The 14,657-nt window shown below is 37.8% G+C and overlaps 2 protein-coding genes across 2 annotated transcripts; one reads left to right on the plus strand and one right to left on the minus strand.

Moving 5' to 3' along the window:
- The first annotated feature begins 65 nt into the window (after positions 1-65).
- Positions 66-2,164, plus strand: LOC105420193 (pentatricopeptide repeat-containing protein At4g16835, mitochondrial). The gene has a single exon (XM_011622907.3). The coding sequence runs from the start codon at positions 66-68 to the stop codon at positions 2,091-2,093; it is 2,028 nt and encodes a 675-aa protein (XP_011621209.2). The 3' UTR covers positions 2,094-2,164.
- Positions 2,165-3,658: 1,494 nt separating this feature from the next.
- On the minus strand, positions 3,659-14,148 carry LOC18428310 (ras-related protein RIC1). Its single transcript, XM_011622906.3, has 8 exons — positions 13,938-14,148; positions 8,897-8,969; positions 7,035-7,082; positions 6,857-6,904; positions 6,531-6,602; positions 5,930-6,085; positions 5,407-5,510; positions 3,659-4,070 (listed from the first exon to the last, which is right to left on the minus strand). Exons 1-8 carry the CDS (start codon positions 13,949-13,951, stop codon positions 3,977-3,979), a joined length of 609 nt encoding a protein of 202 aa, XP_011621208.1. The 5' UTR covers positions 13,952-14,148; the 3' UTR covers positions 3,659-3,976.
- Between the last annotated feature and the right edge of the window lie 509 nt (positions 14,149-14,657).

A 14,657-nucleotide genomic window follows, 5' to 3' on the forward strand; every position in this document is an offset into this window, starting at 1 on the left:
CTCTCTCTCTCTCTTCAATTCCAACAAGAAGAGTGAGAAATTCATGGAAATCACAGCAATAGTCCATGACTAAGAGTGAGACCAAACTCTTCCTCCAGACATTTCATGTCCTCTCCAAAAGAGGGCCTCTCTCTATCTCCCATGCCTCCAATGCTCTCTCTACTTATCACCAACACTTCCATGAATTGCAAGAGATACCCAACAACACCAATCAAGAAAACTCAAACACCACCAAACACCTAATGGATTTCTCTCTCAAAGTCTTCGAGAAACCCCGACAGCATCGCGAAAACTCGCGATTCCGTGATGTGCTCAATTCGAACAAATCGATCACTGCCCACATTCGCGAAGGTGACTTAGATTTGGCACGGCAGGTGTTTGATAATATGTCATTTAAAACCACTGTGACTTATAATGCAATGCTAGGAGGCTATGCCAGACTAGGCCATATCAAAGATGCCCTTGAATTCTTCGAAGGAATTCCAGAAAAGGACATGGTCACATACAACACCATGATCACTTGTCACCTCCGAAACCGAGACATTGATAGGGCATTGCACCTTTTCACTGAAATGCCTCTCAAGGACACAGTCTCATGGAACACAATGATCGCGGGGTTCAAGCAAAAGGGAGACATGGTCAAGGCTCGAAGGCTCTTTGACGCCATGCCTAATAAGAATGTAGTCTCGTGGAATTCGATGATTAGTGGGTACATCCAAAACAGTGATTTGGACGAGGCAACGAGGCTATTCAAATCAGCACCAGAGCGAGACGTCATCTCTCTAACCACAATGATAAGCGGGTACATGCGATATGGGCGAGTCATGGAGGCCCAATCCATGTTCGAAGAAGCCATCGAATCAAACATAATCACTTGGAATGCTATGATGGCTGGCTATATATACAATAACATTGCCGAAGAAGCCTTGAAACTCTTCAGTAAAATGGTATTTCAAGGCCTTAGCCCAAACCAATCTAGTTTCAGTAGTGGCTTAGCAGGTTGTGGAGCTTTGGCCAACTTAAAATTGGGGAAACAAATTCATCAGTTGATAATTAAGCTTCCATGGTCTTTTGACACCACAGTCTGTACCTCATTGCTAAGCATGTATAGCAAATGTGGCAGTTTGGACGAAGCAAATCAGGTTTTTGATCAAACACCGAAAAGAGATATTGTTTCATGGAACGCGATGATCTCGGGCTATGCCTTGCATGGACATGGAAAAAAGGCACTCGAATTGTTCGAAGAGATGGGCAGAGAAGGATTGAAACCAGATGATATAAGCTTTATTGGTGTGCTCTCGGCTTGTAACCATGCTGGGCTCACGGAGAGGGGAATTGAGCTCTTCGAGGCCATGTCGAGCGTCCATGGAATCGAACCCAGGCCCGATCATTACACGTGCTTAGTGGACCTCCTAGGAAGAGCCGGGCTCTTGACAAAGGCACTGGACTTGATTAACTACATGCCTTACGAGCCTCACCCGGCTATATGGGGGACCCTCTTAGGTGCCTGTAGAGTCCACAAGAACACCGAGCTCGCGAAATTTGCATCTCAAAAGCTTGTTGAGGTGGACCCCACAAGCTCAGCGGCCTACGTGCAATTGGCCAACGTGTATGCGACTTTCGGCCAATGGGACCAGGTCTCGAGAGTCCGACAGGAGATGAAGGACAATTTGGTAATCAAGAGCCCTGGCTATAGTTGGATAGAGGTCAAGAGCAAAGTGCATGAGTTTAGGTCAGGGGACAGATTGCACCCACAACTGGGTTTGATCCATGAGAAGTTAGAGGAGTTGGAGAAAGAAATGAGGATGAAGGGATATGTTCCTGACCTTAGTTTTGCTTTGCATGATGTGGGTGAAGACCAAAAGGAGGTGATATTGAGCCACCATAGTGAGAGATTGGCTATAGCTTTTGGATTGATAAGTACCCCTGAGGGGGAAACGATAAGGGTTTTTAAGAACCTTAGGGTTTGTGGTGATTGCCACAATGCCACCAAATATATGTCTGAGGTTAGTGGTAGGGAGATAATTGTGAGGGACACTATTAGGTTCCACCATTTTGCAAAGGGGAGATGCTCTTGTGGAGATTACTGGTGAATTAGAAAGCACCAAAAAAATTGGTTTAGAAAGTGATTGCTATTGCAAGTTTCATGTGTTTCTTTTGAGCAGTACTCTCTCTTTCTCTGCGTTCTCTCTTTTGCATGTGTAGCATGGAAATACTGCTATGGTTTTTGGCACATATAGATAATACTAAAAACATGATACTCCTTAAATCTAGTCCCTTTAATATCACCAAAAACCCTCACCTCTCCCTTTATTTTAAAGGAGTCAAACTATAAGATCATTTTTATTTATGATACAAGGATGACTTGTTCATAACCACTCCTGACCGCAAGATGTGAAACCTGTTGGCAATGAGTGTGTTGCAAAATTCAAAAAATCTATAAAATTGGACTAAACACGGTTATTTACACACCCCTGACCATCTGAGCACGGTAATTTATACATTTGTTATCAAATTTCGCAAAACATATTTAACAGCCTGAAGTTATGGGACTTAAAACCTTGCCAAGTTTCTGAATTCCACATCTTTCACGCTAGTATACCAATTCATAAACATTAGATATGCACCACAGTTTGCTTGAGGCATTTCATTCATCATGCCTGACATTCAGTGCTTTAAAACCTTAGCGGATCGTTCACCTACAAATTGATTTCAGATCGTTGGATCGCTAATCTGATTCGGGTCCAGATTGGTCCAAATCAATGTTTCGAAAACCATTAAAAAATAAATAAAAAACTGAAAATAACATTTGGGATTTATATGGGTGGAGATTTATAGGAGACCATAAAAAACACTAGACAAGCTTTAAAAAATAATAATAATAAAGGGAGGGTTTTATGGAGGAATCAGGTAAAACCCATACCATCACAAAGCCAATTCAATCTTGACCAATTCCTCTGCGGAACGATGATCTAGATCCAAAATCCCCAGATTTTAAAACACTCGTACCTAAAACTGATGTCATCGGCCATATAGCTGGCATAGGCTCCTCAGAAGGAAATACAAACGGTCCCTTAGTGATCTCATATTCGTCAAATTTTTCTTGAAGAGGGGAGAACTAAGGAATTACGACACCATTCCTCTTCCTGATATAGTTTTATGCTAGAATCCCTAACTAGCCACACAGAGAGAGAGCTTAATGGTTCTAATTTATAACAGGAGTGGTGTGTACAAAGCTGAAGCCCTAAACAATCAAATAAAGCACACTTTCAAATAGTATTGAAAGATATTTAGGACCCTGAAATCTTTGCCATGACTGAAAACTTATTTTTATTTCTAATTGTAGAATTTATGACTTCAAAAATAGTACAAATCAATCAAATATATGACCACTAAAAAATCTTGAAAATTGATAATCAAGAAAATGTATTATAAGATGCCCTATTTTCAAGAATTGGAATTCATTTTTTCTCATGTTCATACATCTCGGGGTTGAGAAAATCGATTTGAGGATCTTTAGGCATCGAACCAATGCTTCTAATGAATTGTTGAGGTGCAACTTTTTTTATTGTTTAGGGCCTCATCCTTCTATAAACTTTTCCCAAAACTATTTTAACAAAGACGAGAGAGAGAGAGAGAGGAGGCGAGAGGAGAGAGATGCATTAACTGTTTCAAAAACTGAAACAGCATAAGCTGGCCGTTGAACAACAGTGAATTAAGACATTCCTGGATATTACAAGCCAATTTTCCACCAAATAGAACAGTTTTCTAAGTTTCTAAAAGAATGGGAATGCTGATAACAGTTTCAAAGAACATCGAAAGGGAAACCAACCAAAGGGGTTGTCTCTCTCTCACACTCCAGGAGAGAAAATAACAAAGCTAATTAGTTTTACATACCCACTGTGGAGGAGGAAACATAAAAGCCCAAATCACTCACCAACACCCCCAACCCTACCCCCTCTCTTTTTCCTCCAAATTAAGAGCAGCAGCTGCTCTTTTGTGCCACTGGTTGCCCTCGGATTTGAACAGTCGGGGGCCTCGCATTATTCATGGCCGGTTGGCTTGCCATCCTGCAAAGAAAATGGAACAAATAATTACTTACAACTGCATAATGAATTACGCTTTAAATATTTTTAACTACAGAACCTGAATTGATTCATCTTTCTCCTAGCGGGGTAGCAACATGGACATAGGTAAATGATGGCTCCGACAGCAAAAGAATCATCATATTTGAGCATTGTAAACATTCTAGCCCATGCCTAAATCCCAAAACCAGATGTATATTTGCTTGTATAAAGAACACCAATTGGGCAGATTTGATAGGAAGAAAGAATTAGACGAGTCAATATTGTCATCATTAGAATAGATGAGCTTTAATAGAACAATAGGGCATGCTATTCATAGAATGGGAATGGAGCTAATGAGTACCCGAGAAATTTACCATGCGGTAAGGAGATAGTCTAGGAAATAAGCTCCCCCTTAGGGGATAAGAGAGTTGGAAAACTCGGGAGAGTCTGGCACTAGCTAGTTGCGCTCATCAGGCTGCCACATCCAGAATCAAACACATGGAAAACAACTGAGTCTGGCAGGTTCCCAATATTTTATTATTATTTTTTTGGAATGCAGCCGAGTTTGTCAGACAAAGGCTTGGGACCCTAACGGGTCCTCACCTGAGTCCTTGTTTCTTAACACTGAGGAGGAGAGTAATGGGTCTACGTCTTGGGGATAAGATAGAAATGTGGAGGGAAAATCAGGGCCAGAGTTGAAACCTCCTTAAAGTGTAAAATTTCAACTCTTGTAAGGTGAATTTTAAAGGAACTGAGGCACCTATCAGAAGGAAAAAGGCAAAAAATAAATCCTACCTGTCAAAAGAGAGGAATAGGCCTAGGAAAAGAGCCTGGACTTAATTGGTTAGCGCTTGACAATTTGCAACACTACAGCGTAGGCTCAATTCTTACCAAGAGTAGGGGCCCTCTCCCCACTGATTCACCCCCCAAAAAAAAAGGAGAGAAATATGCCTTGTTTTATTGGGGTGTAATAGGAAATTACGTTGCATATGGCTCTTTTGGAAAGTTGACCTTTCAGGGTTGAGGTCAGAGAAAGGAGAGGGGGTTCAGAGGATCCAGAGTGAGGGCTGCTATATATTTCCCTTTCTTTTGCAAAACTTTATTCTTCTAAATTGATATAGCTGCTATATATTTCCCTTTCTTTTGCAAAACTTTATTCTTCTAAATTGATATAGCTGCTATATATTTCCCTTTCTTGTGCAAAACTTTATTCTTCTAAATTGATACACAATTAAATAAATTTTTAAGTTACATCAAATTTTAATCAATAAACAAATTCAATATGAGAGAACTGCATAAGTCCATTCAAAAAATGAAATACAAGGGGGAAAGTGCATACCTGTTTTTAATCTCAGCTGCCATTGCCATAAAGGCCTGCTCCACATTTGTCGCATTCTTTGCACTCGTCTCCATGAAGGGGATCCCAATCTCATCAGCAAATGCCTTAAAAACCAAGAGGAAATGAGATTTCTCTAATCAAGGAGCATGCCCGAGAAAAATCAAAAGTCCAATAGATCACTTATCCAGTATATTTGACACGATCCACTGAGAGAAACAATGTAAAGAAGAGAAATTCAAGAAGAAATTGTGAAGGTCTAAATGCTCCTGCAACATTCACGCGGACAACCAAATTTGAACTTAACTGAATAATCCATGTGACCTCACAAAAGGGACATTCAAAAGAAAAAAAAACTTCACAAAAGGGGAGCTAGCACACTCAGGGAGTGATGCATGCGTGCACACAAGCACAAACCTTGAATAGGGATACCAATGTCAACTTTTATGTGTTAAGCACTAAGGAAGCTTCTGGCATTATTTCATTTCTATTGATAATGATATTTAGATTGAGAGAAATGCGGTACCTTGGCTGTTTCGTAGGAGACCACTTTTTTATCAGTGAGATCACACTTGTTCCCGACAAGAAGCTTGTTCACATTCTCACTCGCATAGCGGTCGATTTCATTCAACCACTGTTTCACATTGTTGAAGCTCTCTTGATCCGTGACATCATAAACCACCTATAATAACAAGAACAAGATGTATGTGTTACTTAACAACTCAAACCCTTAACATTCTATATCAGTAGCTCAGTTGAAAATCACAGAGAATACCCCATAATCCTATGGAGCTACACGCTACTCCAACACAGCATCTACCATCCCTTCATATTGCCAAGTGACAGATTGTGAAGATTAAACTTCGCTGGGTCAATGTCCTAGTGAGCCCCCATGGTAAATTCCACGATCTGTAACCAGGAATGGATGGTGGATGTCTCTTTGAAGTACCAGACATCATACTCCAATGGAGCATGATAAAAAATCTCCCCACAAAAAAATGTTCTTTCAAAAATTTCGGTTTTGAATAAATTACCAAAAAAAGAATACGCATGAGGAAAACCTGAGAGCATGGCAAGCATCAAGGGCCCATTCAGCAGAAAAGGAAGCAATAGTGGTTGATACTTACAATAATGCCATGAGCTCCCCTATAGTAGCTGCTAGTAATCGTTCTGAAACGTTCTTGCCCTGCAGTATCCCACTAATATCCAATACACGTCAAAAAATAGTATATTCATAAAGGAAACACAGTGAAATCAGTAGATCATGGAACAGATAATTCCAAAAAACAATTTATAAGACCCAAGAAAGTAAAAATTGACCAAATTCCACAAAGAAACGCAGATTTAATCTAGATTAAAATGGAAGTACAATGTTTTGGGTTCTCAAAAGGAAAAAATATTAAAGACAATTTAGAAGTTTATTATAAATAAAGTGAAGAAAAGAAGAACTCACAATCTGTAGTTTAATGGTTTTCCCATCCTGCTCCACAGTGCGAATTTTCTGCGAACATAACAGAGGAATTATAAAAATATGTACAACAATTTGAAAGGAGATAATAATAAACAAAAAGAAAAATATAAAATCCAATGCATGAACAGTGCACAACATACAATATGAAAGGAACACTTACAAAATCAACTCCGATTGTGCTGATGTAACTCTCGAGGTAAGAATCATCCTATGTAACGGAAATTGGGTTAGTTAAAGATTAAGACTAAATTCCTCTCTCTAAGAACAAAAGATATCATTTCCCTGTCACTTGTCATAAATAATAGAGCATAAAATAAAAAATAAAAAAAGAGATCAATGATCAAAAAGACATTTCCAATTATCCATTTTCAGGTTCAGTCCAGTACAAGAATCTTAACTAATCCCACAAATATTAGAATAGCAACACATAAATAATCAGCTCAATATCAACCCCTTGGCCAATTCATCAAAAGGAAATCCATGTCTTACAAAGAGCCAAAAGAAGCATATTTAGAGCCTTGTGTTCTTATTATTAATTTATCATTATCAGTTACAACAAAAACATGTAGTAGCACATTAGAGGCTATAAAGGCAACCAAAACTTTTTTTGAGGGCTCCTGGTCCAAACCAACCAGCATATGTCAAAGCCACTAGAATCTTACCCTGCAACTCAAGAAGCTTAAGGGGGCCATTCTAGAGGGCTGAATTAGGGACCAGGTGATCATGTACGGCCCAGGTATACCGGAGTTTCAAAATTTTCTTGCCAGCGATTCTCTAAGGAACTGGGGGATGGTGACCGTCTCGCCGACAACCATTAGCATCTGAAACAAAAGTGGTGTGGACCACTAATGGAACATCTCAAGCTTACTTTCAAAGGGAGCTCAGTGGATAATTTGGGTCTGGAGGAGATCAGGGGGGCATGTCGAATGATGTTGATGAGACTATACTAGCTTTTTAGGGCTCCTAGCTTCTTGTGACTCCCCTTCAGCAAAAGCAAGGAGCCAATGACTCAATTGATGAAGATCATAGTGAGAGGAAATAACCTCGATGTTATCGGGTAGGTGGGGTGCTTCTCCACCTTGGTACTTGGTAATGATAAAATGACAGATACAGGATAACAGGAGTCCCCCGACTTTCATCTTTCCACTATTTTTCCTTTTGACCATTTACCTTTCCATCATTTTCTAAGGGAGGGAAATGCTGTTGATGATACATTGCTAATGGTGGTGCATAAGCATGCTGATACACCTTCTAATGAAAACAGGTTGTAAATCCAAAGGTCAATGGATCCTCAACATCCTACTCTGGTTTGCAGATTTCATATTATCGCTAGAAAAGGAATCCTAGGTTGCAACCAATCATTAAGGCCCCATTTGGATGTCCCGAGTTCCAACAAGTCGATTAAAGGCAGGGAGTTCCTTGTAGATGAATAAAAACAGGTTTTTATATAATGCTATGAGCATTTTGGCTGTGATTCTTTAACAAGTAGGGTTACAAAAGTCTGTTTCCCATAAATATAGAAGGCGAGTAGGTAGGCTAGATTTCATTCTAAATCGGGAAAAAGAACCCTATTACATAACTTCAGTCTGCCACAAAGGGCCTAAAACTTTTCATATACAGACTATGCCTTGAGAATAGATATTAATTACCAGCAATCATAATGGTGATGCCTAACAAACGCACAAAAAAAAAAGCTATAAAGACATGCAAATCCATGGGATGACTAACTCATATGTTGCCAACTGTTCGAAACATGCAGATAACATGGTGTCTACATGCTATATGATAAAAAAATCCCATCATCCAGCAGCATTAAGAACCGAATCTCAGGAACACCAGAGCTAGACATCTGCCATCTTTTATCGATTCAATTATTTGCCCAACCAAAGTAGAATGCTAATAAAATACCTAACAAAGTTTCATCATCGCATCAAGAGATTGTTATGTGGTTGTATGTGAGTAAAGCACCAAAATATTTTTTCAAATTGGAAAAAATAGAAGGAAGAAAACCTCAACTCTTACCGCAAATCTTAGAAGAAGACATGATTTGCCAACACCAGAATCTCCAATAAGCAAAAGCTTGAACAGATAGTCGCTGCACAAAGGAACAAAAAATAATTAATAAACAGGAAATTATGCCTTTCATGGTCCATTATAATATCAGACATTTGAAGCCACAAAATAAGAAGGGAACAGAAAAGAACATGGCCACCGATATAACATTAGAAACAGAAAATGACTACTCTGCATCCCATCACAACCAATAGAAATATTTAACCAACCCAAGTAAAAAGGCACTAGGAAAAAAATGCCAAATAATTGCTGCAGCTCTATTATAATTTTTTTCAATCATCGTTTCTCTTACTTATATTTACATATCTTCTTTTCTTCGAAATCATCCAAAGACTACCACAAAATTCCCCAGAAAGAATTGCACATATGTACATCATTTGAACAAGATAAACTTAAGATCCATACAAGAAAATGACACCAACCAGGAAATAAGGGATAAAGGAAACATGGTTGGAGAAATGGGACGTGCAAGGGCACAGCAAAACTGATAAATCCTTTAAACAGGACTTTTTTTTAAAAGTGACAAAAAATTAAGGAAATGCAAGAGCATGAGACCGTATTCAACAAGGTAGTCATGAATAGAAATATAGCAGTTAAGAGAATAGAAAACAAGAAAAGAAAAAGCATTTAGCTTGATTACACTACTAAAGAACAATATAGTGCCATAACTTGCGTTGGAAAAAGTACTGCAGAAGACAGGAGAAAGTAAGGTTGGGGCACGCAGATACAGAAACTAATCGCCCAGATTTCCAAGCTCGAAAAACAAAGATCATAATGTAAGAGTCTCACATCACTCATAGGAGGCTCATATCTCCCCACTCACGAATTCCAAGGCAGCTACTTCGAAGACTAAGACCAAAAACAAACAAACCACTCAGTGAAAACACAAACCAACCCATTTCCACTAACCAAAGAACCAGTTTCGGCAAAAATGGTCCTGTGAAGATTATTTCATATAAAATAACAGCCCTGACAAGCCATTCCCAGACTACCACAGATTATTAAAATCAACAATTTAAAACGGTGCGCAGCTCAGGGACCTAGAAGGCACTGGTGCCTAAGCACCTCACCTAGGCTTGGGCACGGCTCGATGGTGGGAAACACCCTCAGAATCATGGAAAAATCCTTCCCCCCCAAGAAAAAAAAAAACACACACACATACAGGAAAGAAAAAAAAAAAAAGGAAAAAAAGAACTCTACTGCTTTTGTTTCAGAAAACATCAAAAAACCCAAATTCTAAATTTTTTAATAATAAAAAACTTAGATTTAATTTTTTTTTAAGCAATGTCCAACCCCCCCCCCCCCCAAACAAAAAAACAAAAGCCCCCAGAAAATAATAGTAATAATAATAATAATAATATTTACACTTTGTCATATTACACGAGTGGAGTGCAATTCAACATTCACCTGTTTCAAAACTAGATTATCCCTATGAATCAAAGTTTTAATGTTCGCAATATATACATATACACACGAATTTTATGTAATTATATATAAATGCAAAACTATACACACGAACATCTATTGATGATTGGGACACCTCAAAACTGAGAAGCCTGACTAGCCACGCCTAGGCGGCCAACCCCCCTGGCCACGCTTTTTAAAGCATTGATTGAAACATGAAATTGTGATAAACTTAAAAGCTAACTTACTCATGCATTAAAAACCACACAAAATGACTCACATAGGAGGCTGCACCACACCTAGACAGCCAACAAACCTGGCTGCCTGGCGCTTTTTAAAGCATTGCTTAAAACTTGAAATTGTGGTAAGCTTTAAAGCCAACTTGCTCATGCATTAAAAACCACAACCAGTGGCATAACTCACTTTTTTTCTTTTTTTTTTGTTTGGTGGGGAAGGGGGGGGGGGGGGGGGGGCAATCGTTAGAAGATGATACTTATTTTCATGGTATAACAAGCAAAACAGAACCTTCAATTGAAAAAATTGTTCTAAACTTCATTCTCGGGTAAAAGCACCATATTCCATGTGGCTAAAGTATATGTGCATCTTTTAGGATAACTTATTTTGTAGCATGGACAAGAATATTTATGGTTTTCTGCACATGTGAACATAAAAAAGGAACACATACACTTTAAAAAATACACTTTTCTTAACCTTTCTTGTTGAAATCTGATTATAATAATATGTTTTTAACACCTAAAACCCACCTCCCCATCTAAATGCTGCATGGATGTGTCATATCTAAAATGCCAATTTTGAGATGCGAATTTTTAACACTCATATATATGTCAGACGCTAGCACACATATTTGTATCATTGTAATGTAGCCTAGTAGTGATTGGAAGTGATAAAAGTCACCAAAAAAAATTTCCAAACACAAGATCGAAATACAATTGCATCCAAATCAATTACAATTTCATGGGCTGGACACATTTCTCAATGGCATTATCAGCATTACTGTGTTCATGTCAAAAATAATTTTCTTAGATGGAAAGATGCCTTATACAATATTATTTTTTCTTATAAATCATTTATTCTTAACTGCAATCCATATATCCCATTAAATTAAGGAAAGCATGTCAAAAACACAGATTCCACACAAATACTATTAATAAACACTCAAGACCAGGTTCAGTATGTCAACAGATGATTGCATGGGTGTTCATCGGTTAGAAGCTTAGAGTTGCATAAGCAAGAACATGTCACAGTTGCAACTTAAGGATTGTTTCTAGGGGATAGAGACCAATTTTTTATCTTCAACAGCAATAAAGTTCTTAAAGAAAATACAAATCAACATTAAGGACGGGTTCATGCAATGCCTCCAGGGATTTCCTTCCTCCTACGATATAAATACAGTGTAAATAGTTTTCTTTTTTTTTATCTGGCGATTACCAAATAGCAACTATTTGGCAGCTTTTTCTACAAAAGCGGGGTCCCGAAAGCAAGATACACAAATGAGTTGCAGTAGTGTTCCCACAGGAGCAAAGGTAGATAATCGTGCAAATCCTACCTAGTGGTCCATCCAAAATGGCCCTAATTTTTAAGACAAATATTATTTAAATTTGGATGGTACAGTTCTATATTTTATAATAAAGAATTACTTCAATACAGGATAACAAATGGATACATAATCAGACAAATAATATTTAGCCATTTCAATACATGGCATCAAATTCACCTGGGACAGGAGCCCATAAAGTGCCATGGCATGAATTTACATACATAGACTCCACATCTATTAATACATTGTAATTCAACAAACTGACTGTACAAACCCCGGACAAGAAAGCATAATAACCATAAACATATAATTACAATAATAGCCAGCTACATGTATCATCCACACAAACATATACACTCATCTCTGTTTTCCATCTCAAACTAGAAAGCAAGGTCTCCATTTGACCACTACAATTAAAAAAAAGGATTTTGCCCATAAAAGATCTCTGGAGAAAACAAGTACAACTAGCACAATTTTGCCCCGTAAAAGATTTTCTTATCAGAAAAAGGCAAACGGGAACAAAACAAAACACCTTGCACAACAAAAGTACCCAGGACCTACCAAAGAAAGAACACAAATTATATCTCTCATGTGCCAGGCAGATCCAGTTTGTCCGGATCGAACCATGTATCAATCAAAGATCAGAGCTTAACGACAAGGTTTCTATGAGTCGGCCAACTCATCTATTTATATGAGTCCTCTCACCGAAATCCATCTTAGTGATGTATTTGGATCCAAAATGTATAGAGGTTAAGAATCTATACCATGCATGTAAAAAAAAAATGAATTAAAAAATTTAAAACAAAACATTTGTGAGTTTTTCTTTTTAGACCTTTCATTCGTCGGAGGTGGTGGGACCACAACCTTTTAACATCCATCTTTTAAGAAGGATGTTAGCTGTGTTTTGAGAAGGATGTTAGCTGTGTTAGGGGATGCGATGCACGCTACACTTTTCCAGTTTCCAGACTTAAATGGTTCGCTTAAATGGTTAAGCTACACTTTTCCAGGCTTAAATGGTTCTTTTCCAGGCTTAAATGGTATCCGCCTTAGTACTAATATGTTATTCGGTGCAATGAAAAAAATAGGAAGAAATGGGCATCAAAAGCCAGTGAATTCACCCCACCTTTAATAACTTTCCCTGATATGAAACAAAAAAAGGATGGGAGAGACACTAGAAAATCATATTTATGCAACACATCAAGGATTTTGTTTGAAATAAAATGAGAAATAAAGAATTCTAAAATTTCGTTAGATTTGCAGTCTAACCATTAAAATATTTTGCAAAAAATGGAAACCACGATGCAAGAGCAACTGAAAAATCAGCAATTCGCCACAGGCCCAAAATTTGGTATAAAATGAAAACAGATTAGGGATTTTCGAGGGACAGAACAAACCAATAACATGAAACACTAATGGAATCTTTTAAGTACATTCAGGATCTAAAAGGCGCAAAAATATTGATTCAAATGTAACAACCAAATAAAAAAAGGATTACGTATGATTAAATTTCCAAAATATGTCATAATCCTGCTATCTTCAAAAGAAACCTAACAGAATTGGGAACTAAGAGCGCATAAAAACTCAGAATTATGCCGTAAACCTGTCAATTTGCTTTAAACCAATCATAATCTGTATCCAAACACGCACAAAATCCCAATTCCTTCTCTTCCATACAAAATCCCCATAATTCAAAGAAGAATGAAGATCTAAATGGCACTAGGAACCTGATTTCTACCTAGCCCTAAAATAGCCCCCAATGTCGAGATCTAGAGGGCATTAAACCACCACAATGGGTCCCAATACACATCAAATCCAACAAAACCAGAATCTCAAAGGCATCAGAAAAACCCAACCCTGTATCTCCCACGCAATTCAAAACCCTAGCTCATAATAAACGACCGCTAGCGCCAGAATTTTTCCATCGAATAGAACACAAGCAGGATCTATAGGGATCACAAAAACCAATACGCAAACAATCATAAAAAAAAACCTAATTACCCGGAGAAATAGATGAAAAGCGGATCTTACTATTCTGGATTCATGATGGAATCTGCGAGTAGGAGCAGTGATCAAGATCGCCGGACGCTCTGGTTTTTCCGGCGAGAAATTCGGGTAGATCGTTTGATTTGTGGCCGGATAATGGGAGAAAGAGATCGAAAAATCAGAGAAAAAGGGACTTTCTCTCTCTAAAACTCTCTCTCTCCGATCGCGTGGGAAAACAAAATGAGGGAAACGGGCCAGCGATTTAACGTGTTAGACGCGGCATTTATTGAGTTGATTTTTTATTATTTTTTATTTTTTATTTTCTATTTTGAATTTTTTACTGCATATATTTATTTTTTACTTTTTTTTTATTTTTTTTTGGGAATTTTTGTTTTTCAAAATTAGGAAAATACGGTTGGAATTTCGTTGCTCATTCATCTTCCATCTAAGCTCTATTGCTGAGGTGTACACCAATCTGCCAGGTGGGGGATAGACTACTAATTACTAAAATAGCCCTACTTTTGTATAAATAAAAGGTGTGGTTTTTATAAGCTTGCAATCTTAAACAATCCAATTATGGTGCAAGCTTGTGGTGCATGCCAAATTTTATCATAATATGTAAGTTTGGTGAAAAAAAAATTTAAGATTACCACAAAATCTATTTTTATATCTAATTATAAAATTTTAAACTCTAAAAATGATTAAAATCGAGTAGATTTATAAACATATGAAAATCTTAAAAATGGGTGGTCTAGATAATGTATT

The sequence above is a fragment of the Amborella trichopoda genome, chromosome 13 (genome assembly GCF_054954075.1).
Source record: "Amborella trichopoda isolate Santa Cruz 75 chromosome 13, AtrichopodaSantaCruz75HAP2 v2.0, whole genome shotgun sequence".
Classification (NCBI taxonomy): domain Eukaryota; kingdom Viridiplantae; phylum Streptophyta; class Magnoliopsida; order Amborellales; family Amborellaceae; genus Amborella; species Amborella trichopoda.

Excerpts from the sequence above, each read along its gene's own strand:
- LOC105420193 (XM_011622907.3), top strand. The coding sequence starts at position 66 with ATGACTAAGAGTGAGACCAAACTCTTCCTCCAGACATTTCATGTCCTC.
- LOC18428310 (XM_011622906.3), bottom strand. Across the intron at positions 7,083-8,896 it reads GTCTTCTTCTAAGATTTGCG|GATGATTCTTACCTCGAGAG; the intron begins GTAAGAGTTGAG and ends TCCGTTACATAG. Across the intron at positions 4,071-5,406 it reads GCAGCTGAGATTAAAAACAG|GATGGCAAGCCAACCGGCCA; the intron begins GTATGCACTTTC and ends TTTTCTTTGCAG.